This window comes from Macrotis lagotis, chromosome 2 (genome assembly GCF_037893015.1).
Source record: "Macrotis lagotis isolate mMagLag1 chromosome 2, bilby.v1.9.chrom.fasta, whole genome shotgun sequence".
NCBI lineage: Eukaryota > Metazoa > Chordata > Mammalia > Peramelemorphia > Peramelidae > Macrotis > Macrotis lagotis.
Genome location: NC_133659.1, coordinates 305,306,509 through 305,329,911, shown reverse-complemented (window position 1 = coordinate 305,329,911; position 23,403 = coordinate 305,306,509). Strand labels below are relative to the sequence as shown.

Here is a 23,403-nt window from a genome sequence, read left to right as displayed (position 1 = left end):
AGACCCTTACACTGTCCTCTATTTACTTAATGTTTTGTGGGTTTTGTCAGAATCACTTTTCTTATGGAAGGTAGATGATAAGAAAATTACTTTAGTTTTCATAAGCCTCTTAATTCATTGTTCTAATTTAATAGTCTAAGGATGTGATCCTACTTGTGAGTAAGAAGCAAATTCCTTAACTGTGGGAGATATATTAATTCTCAAGATCATTTATGTTGTTTTTTTTCCTGATGTACCCCAAAGACACTGGTAGTTAAAGTTAATATGATATAAAGTTAATACGTGCTATCATGGGAATTTGGGGATGAAATTTTCTGAGGCAGACTATGCAAATGTACCGAAACACCATTATGAAGTATCTTGCTATTCCATGAACTCAGTTACACTGTAGATAAAATGAAATCAACAAATTGAATCAATATGTCTATTAAATACCTATTGTATGCAAGACCGTGCTGTGTGGTTATGGTCCCTTTATAATGGAAAGTTGTAAAGCATATCGTTTTCTCCTTCAAGCAGGGGAAATGGGAAATTAAAATGCTCTCTTCATTCCTTAAAAGTCATTTTTATGAGGTTTTAGTGTATTTTCTTTGCTTTGGACATTTAAAAAAAAGTTAATATCAACTTCAAAAATTTCATTTTTCCCAAGTGCCTTTCAAATCTTTCTCATTGGAGTATAGTAATTTAAATTTTGATTTAAACCAGTAGGAACAATTCTGCTCTTCACTTGTGGGAAGAATTACAACAACTCAGAAAGTTTTTGTGTACTAGAATCTGTCTTCTCTTATCTCTTGTGATCATTGCATTATCTACTGAAAAAGTTGTGTCTCCCTCCAGTATTTTTACCCTTTCAATCTATCCACTGGTCATGTCCTTTCCGTGATCAAAAGCTTTCAACAGTTTATAGGATCATAGATTTAAAACTAGAAAGGGACCTTTAAGATCAACTAATTCTCTTCATTATGTAGATGAGGAAAGTGAAGGCCAGAGAGACAGTGATTTGCCTAAGGTTACAGAAGTAATAAATGACAGAACTCCATTGCTTTTTTGTTCAGTTATGTCTACTCTTCATTACCCTATTTGGGGGTTTCTGGACCAAGATACTGGAAGTGGTTTTTCCATTTCCCTCTTAAGCTCACTTTCCAGATAAGAAAATTGAGTCAAACAGGGTTAAGTGCCCAGGGTCACACAGCTAGTATGTGTCTGGAGGCTGGATTTAAACTCTGATCTTTCTGACTCCAGGACAGCATTCTTATCATTCTTATCCACTGTGCCACCTAGCTGTTATAGGTCCATTGTTTATAGAATTAATTCAAAAATATTTACAAGTATTTATAAGCACTTATGAGAACATACTCTATATTAGTCACTATGTTAGGGACTGAAGGATACAAAGAAAAAGAGAAAACAGTTCCTATCCTGAAGTAGCTTACATTTTCAAATTCTTAAGTCTGAAATTCTAATTTCCCTTAACTTTTCCAAAGTTAACCTCTATTGCTTTTTCAGATAAACCCTCCATTCCAGCCAGGCTGAAATATCCTCACTATCCCATTAATTAATATGGGAATCTTCTCAATCAATGTTCTATCTCCACTGTGAAGTCTTCCATGACAATGACAGTCCACAGTGGTCAACCACCGCATCAGTGTTGTTCATTTAATACTTATGTGTGTAAGACTTGACTATATACAATGTTAATGATACATATAGCATCTCAGCTTTATGAAAGTACATTCAATAGATGAAGAGGCAGGATGTTATAGTGAATAGAAATCCATCTGGGGCACCAAAATAACTCACTTTCAAGACCTGTGTATCTGATATATCCTGGTTCTGTGACTGAGAAAGTCATTTAAATTCAAATATCTAGACAACTCTCTAAGACTATAATAACATTAAATGTGGGAAACTGCTCAAGAAGAAGGAATTCCCTATTCAGAGATTTCCTTATACCAATATATATTTATATATCATGACCAACAAACCTAGCTTATATTGTCATCAAGAATACCCTCAATAAATGTGTAGATCACTCTTACAAAGTTTAATGATAGTGACATAAGATATAAATTGTTAGTTACTGATAAACTTTTGATCACTTTTGTATGTGTGAAAGAATCCTGTTTATAATTTTTTCTTGGCCATTTGATATTTTTCTCTCTTCCAGTTACCTTAAAATCCAGTTTTTAATGCTCTAAAATTGTGCGGTTTCAAGGTTTTTTTTTTAATTTTGGCTTAACTGTTTCCTTTCCTCTTTTGTCCTCTTTTTCCCCTTCTATGCATCCTTTTACTTTCCCATATAAGACCCAGGGAATTTAAGCCTTACAGTCCATATATGTATATATATATATATATATATATATATATATATATATATATATATATATATATTCCATTGTCATTGGTAATGAGAATAGTTTTGTATAGAAATGATGGCAAATCTATTTCATGCTTCATCCATCTCTCTTCCTTTCTGTTTCAAATGCTCTGGTCATAATCTGACCTAGGTGGAGGTCATATAAAACTTCCTGCAAGCTCATTTTTTTCATTGCTCTTTCATGTTTTGGGAGGTGTTACTTCTTAAAGTATTCAACTAAGTTTTTGAAAATGAATTCATATCCTAAATCATTGTTACCCTTTGCTGTCAAGTATGACTGTTTAGAAAGATCAAAGTGTCCTAACTGATGTGATTTCTGGACTCTTTGGTTTCCCTATGATGGAAGACTGCTTTACATGAATTAAATCTCTCTAGAAAAATGTTAACTATACATAAAATTCATTATATTTGGGCATATGAATTATATATACATACATACATATATTTCATTTAAAAACAAAATATTATGTAATTTTATGTATGTTATAAAATATATATGAACACATGTGAATATGCATACTTAAGGGGCACAATATGTAGTTATACCATATACATTCTATATATAATATGTATTATATACACACATAATGCGTCTTAAATAACATTTTAGTAAAGGCTGTCTTTGCATTTATGCATAGAGACAATTCTGACCCTTGCCTAAGCCTTTCAAATATTTAGAGGAAAAAATATTCAAAATCTCTCTTCAAACTCTTCCTACTCACTGCTTTATCTACCATTCTTCCATTTATTAAATAACAGTAAACGAGAATTGGAAATTACATTATATTTGGGGGGGATGGTATTTCATGTTAGGGTCACACTAGGATGTACAAACTAGGTGATCACTATGGTAGGGAATTCTAGGCTTCTCAACTACTTTTGCTGGCTAGAAGCTTAACACAAACCCACAGTGTTTGTGTTAGGGCTATATAGGATCATTCTGTACTTTTTTCATCCAATGCTTTAAAAGAAAAACTGTGACAGATTCTTATAAAGTGCTAAGTAGGAACAGACATGTGAACTTGGTCAAAAACCCCACACTTGATGCATATAATTGGTGATTTCTTTCTTCTGGATCCTAAATTATTCTTCATTCATTCAGCACAGCAAATAGGAACATTTCTCTGGATGCAGATTTCATGGATTTTTTTTTACTTTGAAATTATTTCTTTTAATTTTAAATTAGTTTAAAAATTAAAAGCAATCCTATCTTAGTGAAAGTAACAATCTTGATTTTTTCTTTCTAATTTGTAATAGAATTTCTCATAGACTTTGTATATGGGAGACAATTTATTTTGAAAAATATATCCTGCAGATGCTTCTAGTTTGTGGACAAAGACTCCAGAGGAAATCGAGGAAGAAAGGGCGATAAAGGAAATGTGCTATAAGTCTGGTAAGCATTTCAGTGATGGTGTGGGGGTTTTCTAGTTCTCTATATAAACACTTTACTAACCATTATTTTTCTTATGGGGAGATTAGGTGAATACTACAGATTTCACACTCCTCCAGACATTTCAGCAAAAAGCATAACTTCAACAGTGGAAAAAGAATTAGTAAAACCCTTGGAAAATGGCAATGAATTGCAAGAAGGTAAGCCATTCAATGACAGAACACCAAAGTGATGCTTAGGAGACACCTAGTGATATGGCATGAATGACTTATAAAGTAAGCCACACACAAGGACAGAAGCCTTTTTTGTTTGGTTGTTTGATTTTAAGTTAGCTCTGATTTCATTTTGTAGGTGAGGTCCAAAGCAGAAATTCCCTCCACTGATACTGATAATTAGATTCTTAAAAAGTTGTTTGGGATGCTGAAAGGGAGGTCTCACAGACAACAATGTTGTCAGAGGCCGGAATTGAACCTGCATTTTCCTTACTGCAAGGCCAACTCTCTTTCCACTAGATACCTCTGCATTTCAAGACATAGTTTAAGTGGGAAATAAATCCATTCAAAGTGGACAATGCTTTTATCATGTGTCGGAAATTTAATATGCAAAGGTATCATGAAATCTAATTATGTCTTTTCAGGCATGTAGAATGAATAAATGATTTTGCAATGATTTTACAGTTGCAAACATTGTTTTGCTGTTAACATTTTGTGTTATAAGAGTAGGACTGAAAATAGTTGAAGATATTTCATATTGATTTGATTTGCTAAAATTATGTCTTTTCAGGTATGTAGAATGAATAAATGATTTTGCAATGATTTTACAGTTGCAAACATTGTTTTGCTGTTAACATTTTGTATTATAAGAGTAGGACTGAAAATAGTTGAAGATTTTTCATATTGATTTGATTTACTAATTGAAACCTAGCAAGGTTAAATGACATGCATACAATTATAGAAATAAGTCAGGGGTTAGAATCAGGATTGGACTTTTGACTCCTGGGACTTACACCCCTCCAACTCTTCTGGAATGAGTGAACAGATCTATTGTCTGCACTTGAGAGACAAGATGGGAATGTTCTCTTTTTTTTTTTTTAAAGATGAAGTGTATGTTTAACTTCAATGTCTATAGAACTGATTATGTTAGTTGTCTGATATATCAACTAGAAACAGGAAAACACAGTGGAAGTCTATGGACTCAATGAAACTTCACATTCTCGCCCCTAGGATGAGCTTTAAAACCAGTTTTGCAGCAGTAGCAGGGATTTGTGTCAAACAGACCCAGCAGGGAAAGCCACCAGGGCCAAGGTGGGTAGGGGTAGGGAAACAGCCCCCAAACTTGTGGTTAATCCACAGAGCAGATGATCTGCCTGTCCTTTATTGAGCACAAACTCAAACATTTGGTATACTTTATAAAGCATCTGGCCACCAATCTTAACATCTCATGGCAGGTGCTGTCCAAGTGAAAGGTCCTTTTGGCATTATCCTCCTCCAACACAGTGATCCTCATTGATATGGCCCCATGAAATATCTTTATGATATCCTCAGTTTAGAGGAACTTTTTATGTAGGAACTCAGTCTACCAACAGAGATGACACCCTGGTCTTTGACTTAAGAGTTAGGTCCTAAGGAGTTGACTGAGGTACAAAATGGTTGGGTGACTTATACCCAGTGTCACACAGAATAAAAAGATGGAAAGTGACTAGACTTTGGAGCCAGTGAGACCTGAGTTTGAATCTCGCCTCTGACACAACCTGTGTGACCTTGGGCAAGTTACTTGACTTTCTTCAATTTTTATCTTCCTCTTCCTCATAAGGAGCTCCTCTCTTCCAGCTCTGGATCTATAATCTTAAGTTTTCCATTTAGGGGATAAAGTGTCAGAGGTGGGATTTGAACCCAGGTCATAAAAAATAATAAAATGGTGGGATAGGAGGGGAAGGTAATTATGAAAGCCTTTTTGGTTAATTTTATACTATGATTTTTTGACATGAATTTACTAAAGAATGAAGTAATATTAAGATAAATGAGAAAGTGAGTTACTTCATTTTCACAAGAGCAGTCAATAACATGTAACGACTTTTGCTTAAATATGATGCTTCTGAATATTTGTAAATGCCTTTAAAGTCATGATATTTAAAATAAACCCTCAAGCACAATCAAAAGTAGTTTCTATTTCAAATCCAATGGTGAAGAAAAAAAACTTTTCATTTTTAAATTGAACCAATATGAAAATAGTCTCATTTTCCTCTTTGCAGATTTAATTGTGAAATTGCTTTAAAACTCAGGTACTTTATTATTCATGAAATCACTGTACAAACAATACTTTTCTTAGATCATATCCCAGAGTCTTGTTCTCTTCTTATAAGCATACTACTTTTAGAACAGTTCCTGTGGTGATCTGTACTTTAGAAAGGTAGTTATTGACATGTCAACCCCCCCCTTTTTTGTGCCATTTTAGGAGATGGTCTTACAGTTCCAACAAAGCTCAATATGCTTGAAAGACAAGGTGAGATAAAAGCATCATTGGATGGAAAACCTAGAACTGACCTTGCTGCTTTTGAAAATGGAGGTAACTTCATACAATTTTTTTGTATTTATTGCTAGTTATGTTTGTTATTCCATAGACCACCAGACTTATTGCTCTGAATGGATATGTTAAGTAGGCCTTGTAATTATAAAATTATATTCTTTGATCAATCCTATATTTTTCATATCACTGTTTTCTTTAAAGAGACTGCTTTCTACAACAATAGAGTATTGTGAAAAAGTATATATATAATGTATGTATATATATATAAAATTGGGGTCTATGGTATTATTCATGTATATCATTTCATTTGTCTCGAACTATTTCTTAATCCTCCATATTTATCTTCAGTGATTGAATTTTTCATATTTAATTCAAAAATAAATATTTTAAACTGCTATCTAATGTGCTAGATTTTGAAATAGTCTCTGACTTTAAGTAGCCCTACCTTCTAATGGGGAGATAAAGTATGTACAAATGTAAGTATGAGAGAAGGTCAGATGTGTTGAGAGTTTCAAATACACTGCAAAATGCAGGTATTTTGAATTAGGTTCTTCAGAAATGCAGCTAAAAGTAGCACACCTTAGGTTACTTTTTTAAAACTTTTGTTTGATCCAAAAGAACAAGGAAAAAAGAGATTATGGGTTAGAGGAAGAAGGAGGAGAAAGTAGTAAAGAGAGTTAAAACTGGTTTCAAACCAAAAATTAAAAATAAAAACTTGAGTATTTAGATATTTGTGTCAATGATGCTTTTCATAGTGCTACTCCTTTAATCTCTCTTGGCCACTCTGTTTGGGTACCTACAAGTTTCAAGCAATTTATTTGCTCCTTTCCTTAATATTTCCCCCTGTCTTTGACAGAAAATTGCAATTAGCAATCAGTGATTGATTATATACAGGAAGATGATACTGTGCTATCTCAGTTGTGTATGGAACTCTTTGAAAATTTCTTTCTCTCAGAATTAATGAAGGAACTAAATTTATTGTTTGTAGCCTAAAGAATTACAAGACTTGAGGAAGAACAAGATATGTGCCTTCATCCCTACAGCACTTCCATGTGGAAGAGACATTGGCTTTATTGTAATTCCAGATATCAAATCTAGGATCACGAGGTGGACATTGGTGGGGAGAGTGAAGGGCAGGGAATGTGCGAGATTTCAATTCAATATAAGGAAAAGCTTCCTAGCAATTCATGAAAATGGAATAAGTTGACTTGTGAAGCCATCCTTATCCCTGCAAATTTTTAAATGAAGTCGAGAAACATTTTGTTGCGGTTATCAGAGCTTTTGAATTATATTTAGAGAATGGAATCAACTCTGTGATTCTTAAAGTGGCCTTTGTGTCTATATGAGATCGGAAAACTATAGTGAATTGATTTGGAGAATATGGATTCTAATTTCAGCTCAACCATTTTGCTTCCTTTATATATAAAAGAGCAACTTATTTTCTGTACTGGGACCTCAATCTATAGATTGAAGAAGTTGAACTATAGGACCTTTCATGAAGTCCTAAATCTAAAATACTAAGATCTGGCATTGAGTAGAACTGGGAAATGCCCTTGCTACAGTAACTTATTTTTATCCTATTGAGAAACCAGATGGTTACAAAGACTAGACTAGTTGTAATTCTGCCTTGCTGAGGCCCTCCAGTTTCTTAGTTGTCAAGAATCAACAAGAATTTATTAAGTACTTACAACATATTAAACTGTAGAGTAACAAAGCAAAGTGAAATGGTCCCTATCCTCAAGAAGCTTACATTCCTTGTACTCCTAAATTCCACATGCTTTATTGTCTCAGTTTACAGGGGAAGACATCACAACCTACATCATAGGTACATAGGTTAAAAAAATTTCAAAATCAACATATGCTTGCTTGGAGACAGGAGGGAACACATCAGGAGCTGCTAGGGACCCAGAAAGGCCTCATGCAGAAGGTGATGATATTGCTTGAACTTAATCACAAAGGAAACCTCAGACATGGACAGCTAGTGTAAAGACAAGGACTCTAGTAGAAAGTCCTATTTGGTTAAAGCATAATAGAGTGTGTGTTTGGAAGGGGGGATGATATTCAAAAAGTCTGGGGAAGCAAGATGGGATCATGTTGGGAAGAAGCTGAGATATCATCAAATAGAAGAGTTTGTATTTTTTTTCCTAGAACAACATATGAAGTCAGTTTCTTGAACAGTAATGGTGACAGGGTCAGATTTGTGATTGGGTGGCTTTGTTGAAGGGTGAATTGTAGAAGGGGAAAGAAGAACCAGAGACCCCAATGTAAAACAAAAAAAGTACATTTCCATAGTCCAGATGAGACGTGACCGAGGACTTAAAATAGAATGATGGATAAACAGAAGGAACATATACAAAAAATATTATGAAGAAACAGGATTTGGAATGACTAGAAGGATGGCAGCACCTTTGGACAGGATCAGGAAAATTCAGGAGGGTGGTGGGTTTGGAGAGATTGATGAACTATGGGCTTCAGGTGGTTGAGAGAACAACCGAAAGGGTTCAGAACTTTAAAAAAGTCTGTATACTCTAAATGAACAGGTACTTTCCTCTAAGAAATGTTGGAGTATTGTTCTGGGGGTCACTTTTTTGAAAAGGCATTCAGAACATGGTACAAAGTGAAGACATAATATTTTCATATATTTAAAGGGCTGTCATATGACAGTGATGGCTGAGAATTAGTCGACATAGCCCCAGAAGGCAGAATTAGAAGTTGTTATAGTTGAGTAATTGTGTCTGATGCTTCATGACTCTATTGTGAATTTTCTTGGCAAAGCTATTGGAGTGGTCTGCCATTTTTTTTCTCCAGCTCATTTTACAGGTGAGAAAACTAAGGTAAACAGGGTCTTAAATGATTTTCCCAGGGTCACACAGCTAGTGTCTGAAGCCAGATTTGAACTGCAGAAGTTGTGTCTTTCTGATTCCATGCCCAGTACTATCCACTGTGCCACCTAGTTGTCCACCTAGAATTGATAATAATGAGAAGTTAGAAGCATGCATATTTCACTTCAGTTTATAAGCAAGACTATGATAACAATTAGAGCTTTAAAAAAAAATTGGGCTGCCTTAAGAATTTAGAAGTGAATTTCCCAATCGCTAGAAATATCTATCAAGTAAAAGACTAGAACACCCTCGACTTAATTGATGTTGAGAGAATTTCTGAATTAGGTGTAAAGTTAGGAAAGATTATTTTTAAGGATCATTGCCAAGATTTTGTGTTCCTTTATTGCAGGGGGCGACTGTTATGTACCACAAAGGATCATATTTCTTGGAGTGGATGAAAGTGAAGCTTTAACTGAAGAGAACAAATTCATCATGTCAAAAGGTTCAAACAGTAATAAAGGTAATAAGAAATCTTTGTGATTTTTAATCACTCATTTTACTATTTGTAATTTGTTTAGACACATGTAATAAGACTTTAGTTAAATAACGCTACACAAATCCAAAGTCCAATTCCTTTTTTTTATTCACTGCAAGAAAAATCTAGTTGTATTTACATAGAAAGTTCAGGTTGCTAACTAGAAAGATAGGATTGGCATCTTGTCCCTTTTTTATCCCTTTAAGTAGAAGAATGTGGTGTGGAAATCACCAAATCTCAAAATGTCTCTTTTGAGCAGTTCTGGTTTTGATATTCATACTTTACTAAAAACTCTCAGGAGAAGGGTCCCAATGTCTTTCCAACCCAAGTTGCAAACTTAAGTCATTAGAAGTGTTTTTTCCCCCTCTTATCTTCCTGAATATTGCTCATTGATATTTACTTCTTTGTAAGTGTTCTCAATTAGCTAAAGTATAATTAAAGAAACATTTTCTATTTGGAATTAGAAAAAAAGGAAAAGGGCTTATTGAAAAATCTGTTTCATTCATATGAAAAGTAAAATTTCAAAAACTATAAGGAAATTGTGAGAAATGATGTGGTCTGTCAAGGGAAGTATTGTAATATAGATGGAGAGAGGTAGATTTGCTAAGTAAATATGCATTCAAGTAGAGTAAAAAGTGATCCCTATGCCCCAAGAAACTTGTATTCCAATAAGAGAAGACAACATATTAAGATGGAGCTGATGGAAGGAAGGTGCGGGGGGGAATGAAAAGGGGAGAAGGTAATGAAGGTACCAGAGTTAGAGGCATGGTAAACAAAATTTTGGAGAGATTAAGTCAGTAATGCAGCCTGGAGAGAAATGGTGACATGGTTGATCTGGATTTCCTCTTCAAAATTGAGGATCTGGGAAGAATTAGCCAATCAAATTGAGGGAGAGACTTCAGGGGCTAAGGGGATTTCATTGGGAGAAGTAATACTGAATTATGCTAAGACCTTGACCTTCTAGTTTTCTAATCAATAAAATGAGTTTAAATGATTTCTAAGGTACTTTAAATTTTATGTTTGTATGAACCTGTAATGAGTGTTATATTTAAAATTTATTTGGACATCATCTAGATCTTAGAAGGACCATTAGAGGTTGATTAGTCCAACTCCCTCATTTTACAGATGAGGAAACTGAGACCCAGAGAATTTATGAATTGGTCAGGTCACACAAATACTTAATAGAGCAAGATTAAAAAGCTTGGTTCTTTAATTCTCTTTCCATGTCACCATGGGGACTCCATTTTAAAGTGAACTACTATTTATGGGACTGATGAGCATCTTTTTCTGTACCTGATAATTTTTTTAAATAGTATATCATTGCTATGGTATTTAAATTTTGAAACACTTCCATGACTCCAGATTGGGGAGCAATAGTGAGAAACAGGGTCTCTAATATTTAATACATCAAAAAATTTACAAGTATTTATTTTTTTCTCTTCTGCTTCTCCCCAATCAAACAATTAAAAAAGATCCTCCCAATAAACAAATAATCCAGCAATGCACATTCAAACATTAAAATAAAAATCATGTCTTATTCTGTATTTTAAGTCTGTCTCCTTTTTGGCAGGAGATAGGTGGAAGCTTCACCTTTTGTCCTTTGGACTCAGGTTTTGTCATTGTATTAATAAGAATCTAAAATCTTTTCAAGTTATTTTTCCTCTATGATATTATTGTCATGTGTAGGTTATTTGGTTTCTGCTGTCTTCACTCTGAATTAGTTCATAAAAGGGCTTCCCAGTTTAATGGCCCATCTTGTCATTCCCGATGGTACAGTAATACTGAATTACATTCATATGTCACAATTTGTTTAGTCATTCTTCAAATACTTATTATATTTAAAAATAATATATCAAAAGATTGGGACTTTTTTCATTAGTGGTTTGATATCACAAGAGGAATTTTGAAATGTTAATCTCAAAAGGTACTTTTAATAATACTGACATTTTCTCTTTACTCTTCTCCTTCCAAAGACATCAAGGACAGCCCCCATCCAAAGCGTCCTGTACCTACAAGATCAGTACCTACAACACATGTACTAAATGCTACTGAGAATATCACCACAAAATGCAAAGAGGATCCCTCTTCAAGTGAGATGTCCTTGGGTAGATCTGAACTCCATCCAATAAGTTCATGAACTAGAACATAGCTCAGAAATAGGAGGCAGGCCTGAGAAGGAAGGAAGCAAGATTCTCTTGGTATCTCTGTGAAATATAATATGGTTTGTTGACTTCATGTCTGGAAAATTGAGATATCATCAAATTAGTTATAACACAGGGTTGCTTTTATGATTAATGAACAAATATATAAAGAATTCATTTACAAATAAATACCATATAAATGCTTTTAATTACCCACATATTGTACATTTTGGAAATTATTCATCACGAATTTCCCCTCTTCAAAGGTAGCTTCTTTTACAGTCTAATGTACTTGACCCATCTCTTCTGATATAATTAGGGAGGCAAAACAATTGGAAAGATAAAATGCATATGATCATCCATTGCTACACTTTAATCATTTCATACCATACAGTCCTCAGTCATATGGCCATTCTAAACCTTCTCTTTCATTTTCAAGACACACTAAAATATTTAAAGCACTTCTTTAATCACTTGATGAATTTGCCTATTGAGAAAACTGAGACCATTCCTGATAAGAGCCCTAATCTCTACTCTTCCATGACTCAAAACCTTTTCTCCAGGGGTAGTATAACCCTCTATACTTGTGTGCTCTTCATCCTCTCCAATACTTTCCATGACCTTGTTCTTTTGATCATTTTTTTTTCTAGCTCATCTTAAGCCATTCCTTTTTTTAGGCTCCTTTCTCTTTACCCACAAACATAGATGGTTACACAGGCATGAGCATACTTCCCTTGACAATTCACTATTTAAACTATCTACCTATATATTATTCCCAAGCTTGCCCTTCTTCCAATTATTATTATTTTAAAATTTCTATTAGTTATGCTTCCATCCTTCTCATTTACACTGTCGAAAAGCATCTTTGGTTCTTTCCTTTTCCACAATACTTAATCATTTGCTAGTTCTGTAAGTTCTACTTCCCCAATATTTCTCAAATTATCTCTGTTCCACCCCCTACTTAACATTCACATTTCTATCTCTCTAGTTAAAGTCCTCATCATCTCTTACCTGGGCAATTGCAGTAAAATCCCTTACGTTTTCTATTTCTAATCTTTCTTTAATCTAACCTATTCATTCTAAATTAGTTTTTGCTATGGATGGTATCAATCATCATCAAAACAAAGATTAAAAAGATTATATGTGAAATTGAACTTTTGTTATAATTGTGTATGTAAATATGCATATATCTACATCTATATATATTTATGCACATACTCAATTTAACAAAATGGTGACAAAATCTCCCTATTTGCCCTTTTGAACTTATTATTTTTCTATCGCATTTTCCAATAAGCCATGGCACTCCTTTCCTTCCCTTCACCTCCTCCCCAAGAAATGCCATTCTTTGGAACAAACTAGTTAAGCAAAACAAGACAGTAGGAGAATAGAACCCTGAGGAATGATTGCTGTCAAGGGTATGAAGAGGAAGACAGAGGAAAGCCTCAGAGATGCTTTCAGGAAAAGTAAGATAGGATGATATTATAGAATTTACATCTCAATGTTTAGTGCATTATGGTCTATGAAGAGCCAAACCCTCTGATAGAGTTTTTAAAAAATAAAGTAAGAATAATTATAAGTATATTATATGATGGAACTTTTTGAAGTATATGTTTGACCAAAATAAAATATTTAAATGTTCAAAATACCAAGCCCATTTCTACTTAATGATACATTACCTAGGCAGTGATGGAGAATTATATTTGAAATATACTTTGTTTTATTTTACTATAATTTACACATTGCTTTTGTGAAAGGGTTTTTTCCTCAAGAATGTCATTTACTGAAAATTGTTTTACTATTCACTGCTTCCAAAATAGATTTCTGAGTACTTCAAAGAGTTCCTTTTGTTCTAGAAAACATCAGAATAGAAATAGTATAGTTATTTCTTTTTTGTCAAATCACTGAAGTGCAGATATATAATTATCACCTATAGTAATATTTGAATGAAAGCATCTCCTTTTTAAAAAAAATCAACTTTAAATTCTTCTCTTCTTCAAGTGAATGATGCTCAGTCAGCGAGGAAACCTAACTTTAAAGGGGTGAAAAAAAAGAAATGGATTTATGAGGAGCCAAAGAACCCCCCAGGCACAGGCACAAGGAAAGGTAAAGTATTAAAACTAGTTTACTACTACTGAGAAAATAGATGTTTTAAAAAAAGACATAAAACTAGTCAAGTAGGATATCCTACCAGAAAAACAACAACACAAAGGGACTAGGTTTTTCTTGAGACCCAGATACTTAATCAGACTTTGGTTTTATGACTTACTCTTCTGATGGTCATGTTTTATATCCGTATGATCTCTGTTGTCCCTCAACAGCAGCACAGGCTCCAAACCCCAAAAATAAAGTGAGCTACCAACGAAATGATAAAAACAGGAATGTGGAGAACGCATCCTATGTTCACATTCAGAGAGAAACTGTAAGGAGTGTTTCATTGAACTCACCAGCACGTGGCAGGCCAACAAATGGGACTTATAACAAAGTCAATGTTAACAAAGAACCCAAACTCAACCTCTGTCCAGGTGAGTCTCTTTAATTGACCTAATCAGCTGTGAAAACTATCTAAAATTCCTTAAGTTTGATTGGGATTGTCACTATCATTCAGGCCCTCTCTTTTTGCAAGCTTATCACCAGTCTCATTTCTGTAAGTGAGAAAAAGTCTCATTTCTATTCAAGGACTTGAAATTTTAAAAGTAATCTTAGGAGTTGTTTGTCCACCTGGATGAATGTCAGAAGAATGCAGCCAACACTTGAGATATGGTCAAGCAAACCTGTTACACTTTCTTGGCTTTGACTGGTTGACAGAAACCCAAGTTCTTAAAATTAATTGAGAATAAACCCACCTCATATGCATAGGTCCCAGTTTTTAATAGTTATACTCTTTCTTGTATAGTTATGCTCTTTTCTCTCTCTTCTCATGCCCAAATACTACTTTGAGAAAACCCAGCCCTGAATTGTTATCAATCTCTTTTTGACTCTTTGGTCATTAAGTTCTAGAGTTCCACTATTTTCCTTTCATGGCAACAAGAGTTGCAGAAGGGACTTTAAAGCAAGTTGAGAATAGTCCAGTCAATTTTCCTTGTGAAATGGGCCTCGTGGCCAGACTGGTTCAGATTCTGTTTCCATTTCAGACAGGAAAATTAACAAAGCGACAGACTATAAGGGCATCTCCATATGTCTCATGTCACATAGAGAAGTTTTGACATTGCATACCCTGGAGTTCTACTTCAAAGAATATTTCCCCCCTGCTTTATTTCACCCTTGTGGATTGTTTGTAAGTAGCTGACATTTTCTTGCTCTAGTAACTTGCCATGCAATTATCACTCTCGGTCTAGTGGCTTGGCTTTTCTGCAGGCCTTTGTGATTACTTTCTGAAAGGGTTAGTTTGAGGGTTAACTGCAATCTTTTTGACAATGTCTCATCTCTTGTACCATGCACAGATGGCTAGCTATCTCACGTGTCATGTAAATCATTTGATCATGTAATAAAACCAAATAATTGTACTGTGTCGGCAAGGCAAAACCTTGGTGAGGGAAAAGTCAATCTTTTCCTTCTTTTTCTTTATGAATTTTGCCCTTTTGAAGACTGGGTTACAATTCTCCGAACTTAACAAAATGTCACTCATGTCTATTAAATTGCATATTAGGTTTACTTCTTCTGTGAGACTGGTTGTTGGAATTCTGAGTATTGGATACTCTTGAAATTGTTAAGACATAATGATGTCATTTTTTCACTGAATATTCTTTCCTCATATTCTTTTAAGTATATATATATAGAGAGAGAGAGAGAAGGGGGGGGATGTTACAATATACCACTTAGGCTACTTCCCATTCTTGATATGCAACAGGCTCACTTCATTTTCTGGTAAATAAATATTTTCAGTAATATCTCATACACATTCTTGGTAGTAATGTTATTTTCATTTCTCATTGAGTTACTTGTAGTTTTAATTCTTCTAAGATGCGTGCTCTTAGAATTCTGTTCTACCAATAACTGATGAATGACAACAAAAATCACACAATTATGAAATTCTTGTTCTTTCCCAGGCAGAGTACTAAGTATTGAGAATACAAATACAAGCAAATTGGACCATCTGCCTTCAAGGAGTTTACATTCTAATGGGTCAGATATAGCTAGGGGAGGGCATTTTAGATAGGGAATAATTAACATAAGGAAGAGATTGTAGATTACCTTTTCTGTCCATTTGCATTTATAAATGGTCATACTTAACTTTCTCCCCCCATTTCTTAGAAGACAAATGACACATCTTATCATCACAGGTTGACTTTGGCTTTCTTTTTATTTTTATGCTCAGTTAACCTTACATATATCTTGAACGTAGTGCCAATGAGTGCCAATTTCTTTGCTTCCATTGCTAAAATGTTCCTTCTATTGTCTACCTCCATTCCTATAGCTCTCAGGTATCTTTTTGTCCAGGTATGTAAGCTGGAGAGAAATGGAGACATGGTTCATCTGGGTTTCCTCTTCAAAATGGAGGATCTAGGAAGAATTAGCCAATCTAAGGGAGAGACTTTGGGGCTAAGGGTATTTCATTGGGAGAAGTAATACTGAACTATGCTTTAAAACCTTGACCTTCTGGTCAGCAGAGAGTTCTGTGACTCAGTCCTAGCTTACTCACCATTCCTTCTTTTTTAACACCCCACTACCCTCCAACTCCCATCTCATGTAAATGTCTCCATTCCTTATTCAAATACTGTGGCAGACAAAAGAAAAATGTATACAGATGACAGATGAGTTACCAATTTTTTTTCTACAAAGCTGTTTCATTCATTTTTCATTTCTGGACATTTTTCTTTTTGACCTCCTTACTTCTCTAGCATTATATTTTCAAGTTCTATTTTCTGTTATTTAAATAATCAAAACATCAGCAGATATAAAAGCAGGGTTTCCAAGATGGGGTAAGTAAAGAGGCAGCAAAGTGAGATTTGATTAGGGGAAAGAGTAGCCCATTGATTGGAGCTGGGGGTCAGTATTTCTAGGTTTCCTTCCCCTTCCAGTGTAGGGCAGTTGTCATAGATACAAAGAAAGGAGGTATGGTAACTCAGTCCTGGAGATTGCACAGGGAAAAGGAAAGTGGAGCCATTGTCAGCCAGAGTTGGATGTGAGGCTGAGTTATATAGCTTGCAGTTGTTAACTGTTTAATATGAGCATTTACATTTCAGAATAGGCAAATGATACAAATCAGGGTTGGTTTATTGTTTTGTTGTTTGTGCTAAAGAAAGTGATAAATAAAATGTTTATAATACAGATTAATCTCAAAAGTGTGTCATGCAAACATTTTTTTTGGAGAGGAAAGCTAATTGGTCAAATTTACTATAGTGTGGGGAGTGATATCCAACTGTTAATAAAAAGGGGAAGAAGAGTGTTTCCCCAAAGGTAACAAAACTGTAATAATGAAGACTGAGGACTGTTCAGAATTTTATTCAGAAATGGACAATTTCTGTTATCTTTCCTATTTTTCTACATAGTCTGCTTTACTTTAATACTTTTTCCCAACTATTATTCTATCTCTCTCTTCTTTGGGTATTCATAACTTGTTCCATATTTGTCACTATTATTTGTCTAGCCCATCCTTGCTCAGTAGATTGATAATGATTGCTACCACACCTGGCATGTTTCCATCTTCCAGTACATTGCTAATATAACCATTTATACTCAGAATATGATTTCAGCCAACTATTAATTTCTTGTATTCCATTTTCTTATTATGGTTTTTCTGTTGCACCATATTTAACTTTATGTGCACATGAAATCCCAGCAGCATCTTTCTTTTGTCATCAGCATGCTTTCCTATACTTCTCTTGAGACACTGGAATACGGCAAAAAGCTTTTATGCATTAAGCATAGTTTGTATTTAAAAAACCCGCATTTAAAAGCCCTGTCACAAAGCTGTGGGCTCACACAACTAATTTTCTAGCTTTATTTCACATTACTGCCTCTCACATCCTTTGTGTTCCTGCCGAAGTGGAGTAAGAGGTGCTACCTGAGTTGTAACTTCCATCTCTTACTTTATGATTTTGAAATTAAGAGAGATTACCCATATGTTTAGAAGTTACATCTTCCCCATAAATAACTTTCTTTTCTGCGAGGCTCAGTTTAGGTGCCTCTTCCCCCCAAAAGCCTTTTTCTAATCCTCTCATCTGAAAGTTTTTCTTTGCTTCCTCAGTTTTCCTTGAACACTTTTAACTGAATCTGTTCTTCACTCCTCCTACCCTCTCATGACTCTGTATATAATATTTCCCAGAAGACTTGTCAGTTCTTTGAAATCAGAATCTGTGTAGTATATATTATTTTATCCACAGCATCTACCATAATGCCTCAAAAACAATGCTTTGAATTCAGTATTAAAATTTTGATTATAAGAGATATGTTCATTGGCAGGAGAAATTTTTGTTGAAATAGCTGCTAATAGAATATTAAAACAAGTTTCTTGTATATGAATATGGTAATACTGTTGGTTGGTCTAATATGTTCCCATATTTGAAACTGGAAGGACTGGTGCTTTGTTAAATTCGAATTTAGTGAATGTCTGCTATGTGAGAAGCAATATGGTGTAGGGGTGTTAGGGAGTTGGCTTTGGAATTAGGAAGACTGGGATTCAAGTCTCCTGCTGTCATATACTAACTTTGGGATGCTAGCCTAGACAAATCATTGAACTTCTCAGTGACCCAGGCAACTCTTAAAAACAAATTTTGTATGACAGCTGATGATTGATTGGTCCTGATCTTAACTATGTCAGGGTGCTAGGCTCACATGGGAATGGCATCCTTTGCACAATGCCCCCTCACTTAATCAGTCATATCACTTTAATAACATGGTGGTCTTCAAGATAGAAAGACAACAATAGCTCAGATCAGTAGAGGGAGTTCTCTGATCAGGAGTTATTTAGACCAGTGAAACCATAGATCTAATCCAAAACACTTACAACCTTGATCAACAACCCAAACTATACAGATTTACAAACCATAATGCAAAATATATTTAATTTAAAAAAGATTATTGCAATTTTGTTGGAGAGATAAGAGGATATATAATGTAATTATCAGTAAATGAAACTATGTCCATTAGTTACCAACTCTTTCCAACAGGCACTTAATAAGTATCATCTATGCAGGAGGAGTACTGAGGCTGTGAGGAAACAAAACCAAAAAATCTAGATGTTCTATCCATATGAAGCTGATGTTATTACTTCACAGGAAGAATGTGTTAACAGTAAAAACTTATAGTTCTATAAATGTTTGATTATAAGATACATGAATAGTAGAAGCAATAAGCATTGTAATTCTTAAAGAACGATGGAACGGATAAGAAAGACCTTGTGAAAGAAGTCAATATTGACCTGGACCTTGTAGGTATTTGCAAAAATGGATAGAACAAGACCCATAGAAGCTTAACCAATCAAATTATTTATTGACTCTTGAAGTACTTATTCCCATTAAAATTATATTATTATCACAGTCTTATCACACACTAGATTAGACTTATTCTGGGGGCTGGGCAACTGGTAAAGACATTGTTCCCAGGTCCCAGGTCCACTGATCTGAATGACCAGCTTTATTAGCTGTCAAATAAGCATTAGAGTGAATCTCTCTCTACAGGGATGTGCTCAATACTTTGCAATTCTTTGGGATATCTGTGGGAAATGGTTCTTTGTACAAAATATGTGATTGATTGCCTCATTGTTTTTCTTTAGACAAATATAGCTCAACATCCTATAATGCTTCAACATGGAGAAAAAGAATTCCTTTTTCAAAAACATACTCAAAAACTGAAAAGATATATTCAGGTAATTCTATTGATTCCAAAATTTTAAGGTGAACAAAAGGATTGAATTTAAGCATCTAAAATAGTTCAGGACACTGGGGGTGGGGGGAATGAAGCATGAATTTTGTAATTGCTCTTCATTCACTCACTTCAGAGAGACTAAGGGGCTTTGTCTACTGTCAGTGGTTCTCAGGTGTAGGGGTCCATGAAGTACTAACTATTTTTGTAAAGAATGCTAAGATGTTTTAATTTCTAATGCAGTTAAATGTCAAAAGACCACATAAACAAAAGTTCTTTGAGAGTCTTCGATAATTTTAAGAGTGTAAAGGCATCAAGACCAAAAAGTTTGATAACTGTTAGTCTACTATAGGATTTTTCTTTTAAGATCACTTCTTAATTATCTAATTATTCTTAAGCAATATTGAAAAGTATTTTGATATTTTCTTCTAAGATGGATAATCATTATGATGACACACAATTTATTAAGATTGGCATTTTGCAACTATATACACAAAATCATACACAAAGTTCCAATGATCCAAAATACAAGTATGCACAGATTGGCTGTGGAGTTCTCAATTCACACACCCTGTGACTCTGTGGAGTATCTTGATATTCATTGGAACCATTCCTGGATTGGATTTTCCATGGGATATATTCAAGAAATTTCATTTCATTTCCCTCTTAGAGTGTAAGCTTGTTCTTTTGGATAATTGTTTTGACTCCATCTCAGTGATTTTGAACCTTTCCAAGCAAGCTCCACTTGGATGAGAGTCCAACTGAATTAAGAGCCTAGAAACCCCACATTATAGCTTATCATTCCTGTTAACCTGAGTTTTCAAAACATTCCCTGAAAATCCCTAGGCTAAGTTTAGGCTGAAGAACTTCCCCTTGATCCATACCATTGCTGCTTCCTTGAGGTCAACTGATCTGGAATACCCTCCTAAGACCCTAGACATGATTAACACCACTAAGATCCTAGGTTTCAGGCAGAGGAGCTCTCATAAGGTAAAAACTTCTGAGGCCATTTAGCTTAACCTACTTTCTGAACAAGATGCTCTTCTATAACTTACCTAACAAGGGATCAGTAAATTTCTGCCTGAAGACTTCCAATGGCAGAAAACTCAATATTTCTCAAGATGATTCATTCCAATTTTAAATAGCTTTGATTGTTGAGACTTTTTTCCTGATAATTGTGAAGCTTAAGTTTTCACTCTGGGGCTTCATGCTGCTTTGAACTGAATCAGCCACACCCAGGAGCTGACCTTTGTCAAGTTTCAGGAAAGTAGTAGTTGGTAGTATTTCTTTTCATTCTTTCTCTTTCTTTTCTTTCCCCTTTCTTTATTCAGACACAACTCACACATGTACACAGACCTCAGAGTATTCATAAAGCCATTGCATCTTAGAGATAATAGTGATTGTAAAGGTTGATGGCCCCATCCAATCCCTTCCCCTCTTTAATAACATTCCCCCAACTCCAGTTTTTCAGACTAAAGTAACTTGATTTAATAGGATAAAAACCCAGTGGGGTTTTTCATGGAAGCTGAGTGATCAGCTACTGAGGATGAGAGAGAAGAAATCCTCAGACCTTGTTTGAATTAGATGACCTCTGAGGTGCTTTCTGAATCTGAGATTTGGTAATATTCAGTTTGGAACCCCTAAGAATATTAAAATACTTAAGAAAATTTATTAGAAGAAATAATTTTTTTGTGTGTGTACTTTCATTATTAGAGCCAAGAAGAAATGGAAGCAAGTAAAACAGGAGGTTGAGAGAAGAAAAGGAGAAAAGAGAAAAGTGCTGGACAACCTATGATTTACAATCAAAAATGATAAAAATGCAAATTCAAAGAATGAGATATTCAAGTACTTCATATACTATATACTGGATAGCCAAAGATGATAAAATGCAAATTCTGAAAATAAGATGCAGGAAGTACATTGTACTGTTTCAAAAATGATAAAAATGCAAATTACAAACAGATAAGCTGCATGTGTATTTATACAGGTCTGGAATTCATTCAATGCATTTGTCATGAAAGTTTAATAAAATTCTGAAGTATGACAATTAAAGTCATTCTTTAATTGTAAACCAAGTTATACTGACCACAGATTGAAGGGTAAAAATTGTGTCTTTGATCTGTGCTACCAAAATAATTCCTTATGAAAAACCCTCTCCTTTTCTTTATCTAGATATCAAAATTGGGCCCTCAGAGTTGACATCTAATGAAGTGAAAAACTAATTGAATGAAGGTCTCAGGGCTACAGTTTGACTGTGATGGGTTATTTCAGAGGAATTCCAATGTAAACACCAAACTTTGATGTGTTCTAGACAGAGACAAAGGTTTGTTAAATATACAGGGCAGTTGTACAATGTATTGTAATGGTCGCCCCCCCTCCTCCAGTGCAGAGCTAATGAAAAGTTGTCACCTTCACAACTGGATAGAATTAATTGAGGTGGAAAATATTCCATATAATGGAAATGAAAATAGAATCTATTCAGAATGGGGTATAGGATGAGCCTGAGAAGAAAATTGGAGTCTAGGGGAATTAATATTTCTATTTGCATGCATCTCTGGTTACCAGTAGGATATTGTTCAATTTTTATTGGGGGAAATCAGGGTTTTTTAGGTTTTTGTTTTTTTTTTACTCTTTTGTAAAGATGTGATTCCAGTTTTGTAGAGGAGACAGTGCCCACCGTCTGTGGATTTTAGTGGCAAACTGTCTCAAAGCACTTGCCAAAATCTTGAGAGAGAGAGTCACTTGTCTGAGAATGGGATTAGAAATTGTGTCAGTGAGACCTGCATGTGATGATTTAAACCTGTAAAGGGGAATTGGGTGACAAGCTGTTAACTGGGCAGTTGATAAGATGACAGATATTCCCACTTAATAATCGGCTCTGTGCTTCTGTAACTTCAACTAGTGATGAAGTATGAAGTATTCTGAGACAAGAAGTCATCCTTTAAATATGGGGCAGCTCTCCAACACGTATATTTGGTTTGGGAATGAAAATATACTCTTTAGCCCAATTCTGAAGAGTAGATGAGGTATAAGAGAGAGAATCTCTCAGAAAGGCTTGGCCATAATCATTCTGAGTATTTACCTGTATTGTTCCTGAATACAAGGAAATTGTGATGGTACTAAGTTCTGTTTCTGAGAACCAAGTAAACAATGACTCTGAAAACCAATTCTGTCTTTGTGTGTCATTCAGGGATGAAAATGATGGGATAAATTTGAACCAAGAAGGAAGAACCTGAAACCAAGGCCTAAAGAAGATGAGGAGGGGGAAGCCAAATAATGAGAGGAAAATAACACAATATGGGGCAAATGAAAGAAAATAGAAATAAAGGGCAAAGTGGGATTTATTAGAACAAGAGTAGACCAATGAGGACTACCACTTTTAACTAAAGAAGGAATTTCTTGGAAATAAACTGGGTTTAAATCTAAAAGCCATGGGATAGATTAAGAAAAAAAAATTCACCTTACTGCAGAGTCTAGCTCTTTGAAAATAACATTGGGCTCAGTTGGCATAAACCTGATTATCATTCTTTAAGGGATCTTAATAGTAATTTGCATGTGTCAGATTTTCTGAGAATGCCTTATCAAATGTTTTGTGGTTTTTCAAAATACTTGCCCAATTTTTAAGCCCAATTTTTAAGTCACTTGAATCTTCATTTCATGATTACCCTATTAAGATCCCAGTCTCTGCAAGGGACCAGGCTCTCCAAGGGACTGACCGGACAACAGGAATTGAGACAGTGACAGCAAGTGAAGAGAGGTTCACTCTACTGTCATTCTACTTTGAAGTTATCTGAGATGAGTTTCTG

The 23,403-nt window shown here is 34.7% G+C and overlaps 1 protein-coding gene across 13 annotated transcripts in view; it reads left to right on the top strand.

The window, feature by feature from the left end:
• The window catches only part of C2H12orf50 (chromosome 2 C12orf50 homolog), a 41,127-nt gene extending 18,196 nt beyond the window's left edge, over window positions 1-22,931 (top strand). For 6 of the 13 annotated variants that reach the window (XM_074226547.1, XM_074226546.1, XM_074226545.1 and 3 more), the window contains 8 exons: window positions 3,693-3,770; window positions 3,857-3,967; window positions 6,222-6,332; window positions 9,525-9,635; window positions 11,624-11,755; window positions 13,793-13,897; window positions 14,113-14,316; window positions 14,926-15,095. In XM_074226547.1, the coding sequence (XP_074082648.1) occupies window positions 3,693-3,770; window positions 3,857-3,967; window positions 6,222-6,332; window positions 9,525-9,635; window positions 11,624-11,755; window positions 13,793-13,897; window positions 14,113-14,316; window positions 14,926-15,080 (1,007 nt within the window). In that variant the 3' untranslated portion in view covers window positions 15,081-15,095. Of the gene's footprint in view, window positions 1-3,692; window positions 3,771-3,856; window positions 3,968-6,221; window positions 6,333-9,524; window positions 9,636-11,623; window positions 11,756-13,792; window positions 13,898-14,112; window positions 14,317-14,925; window positions 15,096-19,508; window positions 19,602-21,310; window positions 22,764-22,787 lie in introns of those variants that run through there. The other 7 variants (XR_012476235.1, XM_074226542.1, XM_074226543.1 and 4 more) reach the window with 7 other exon arrangements.
• The last annotated feature ends 472 nt before the right edge of the window (window positions 22,932-23,403 follow it).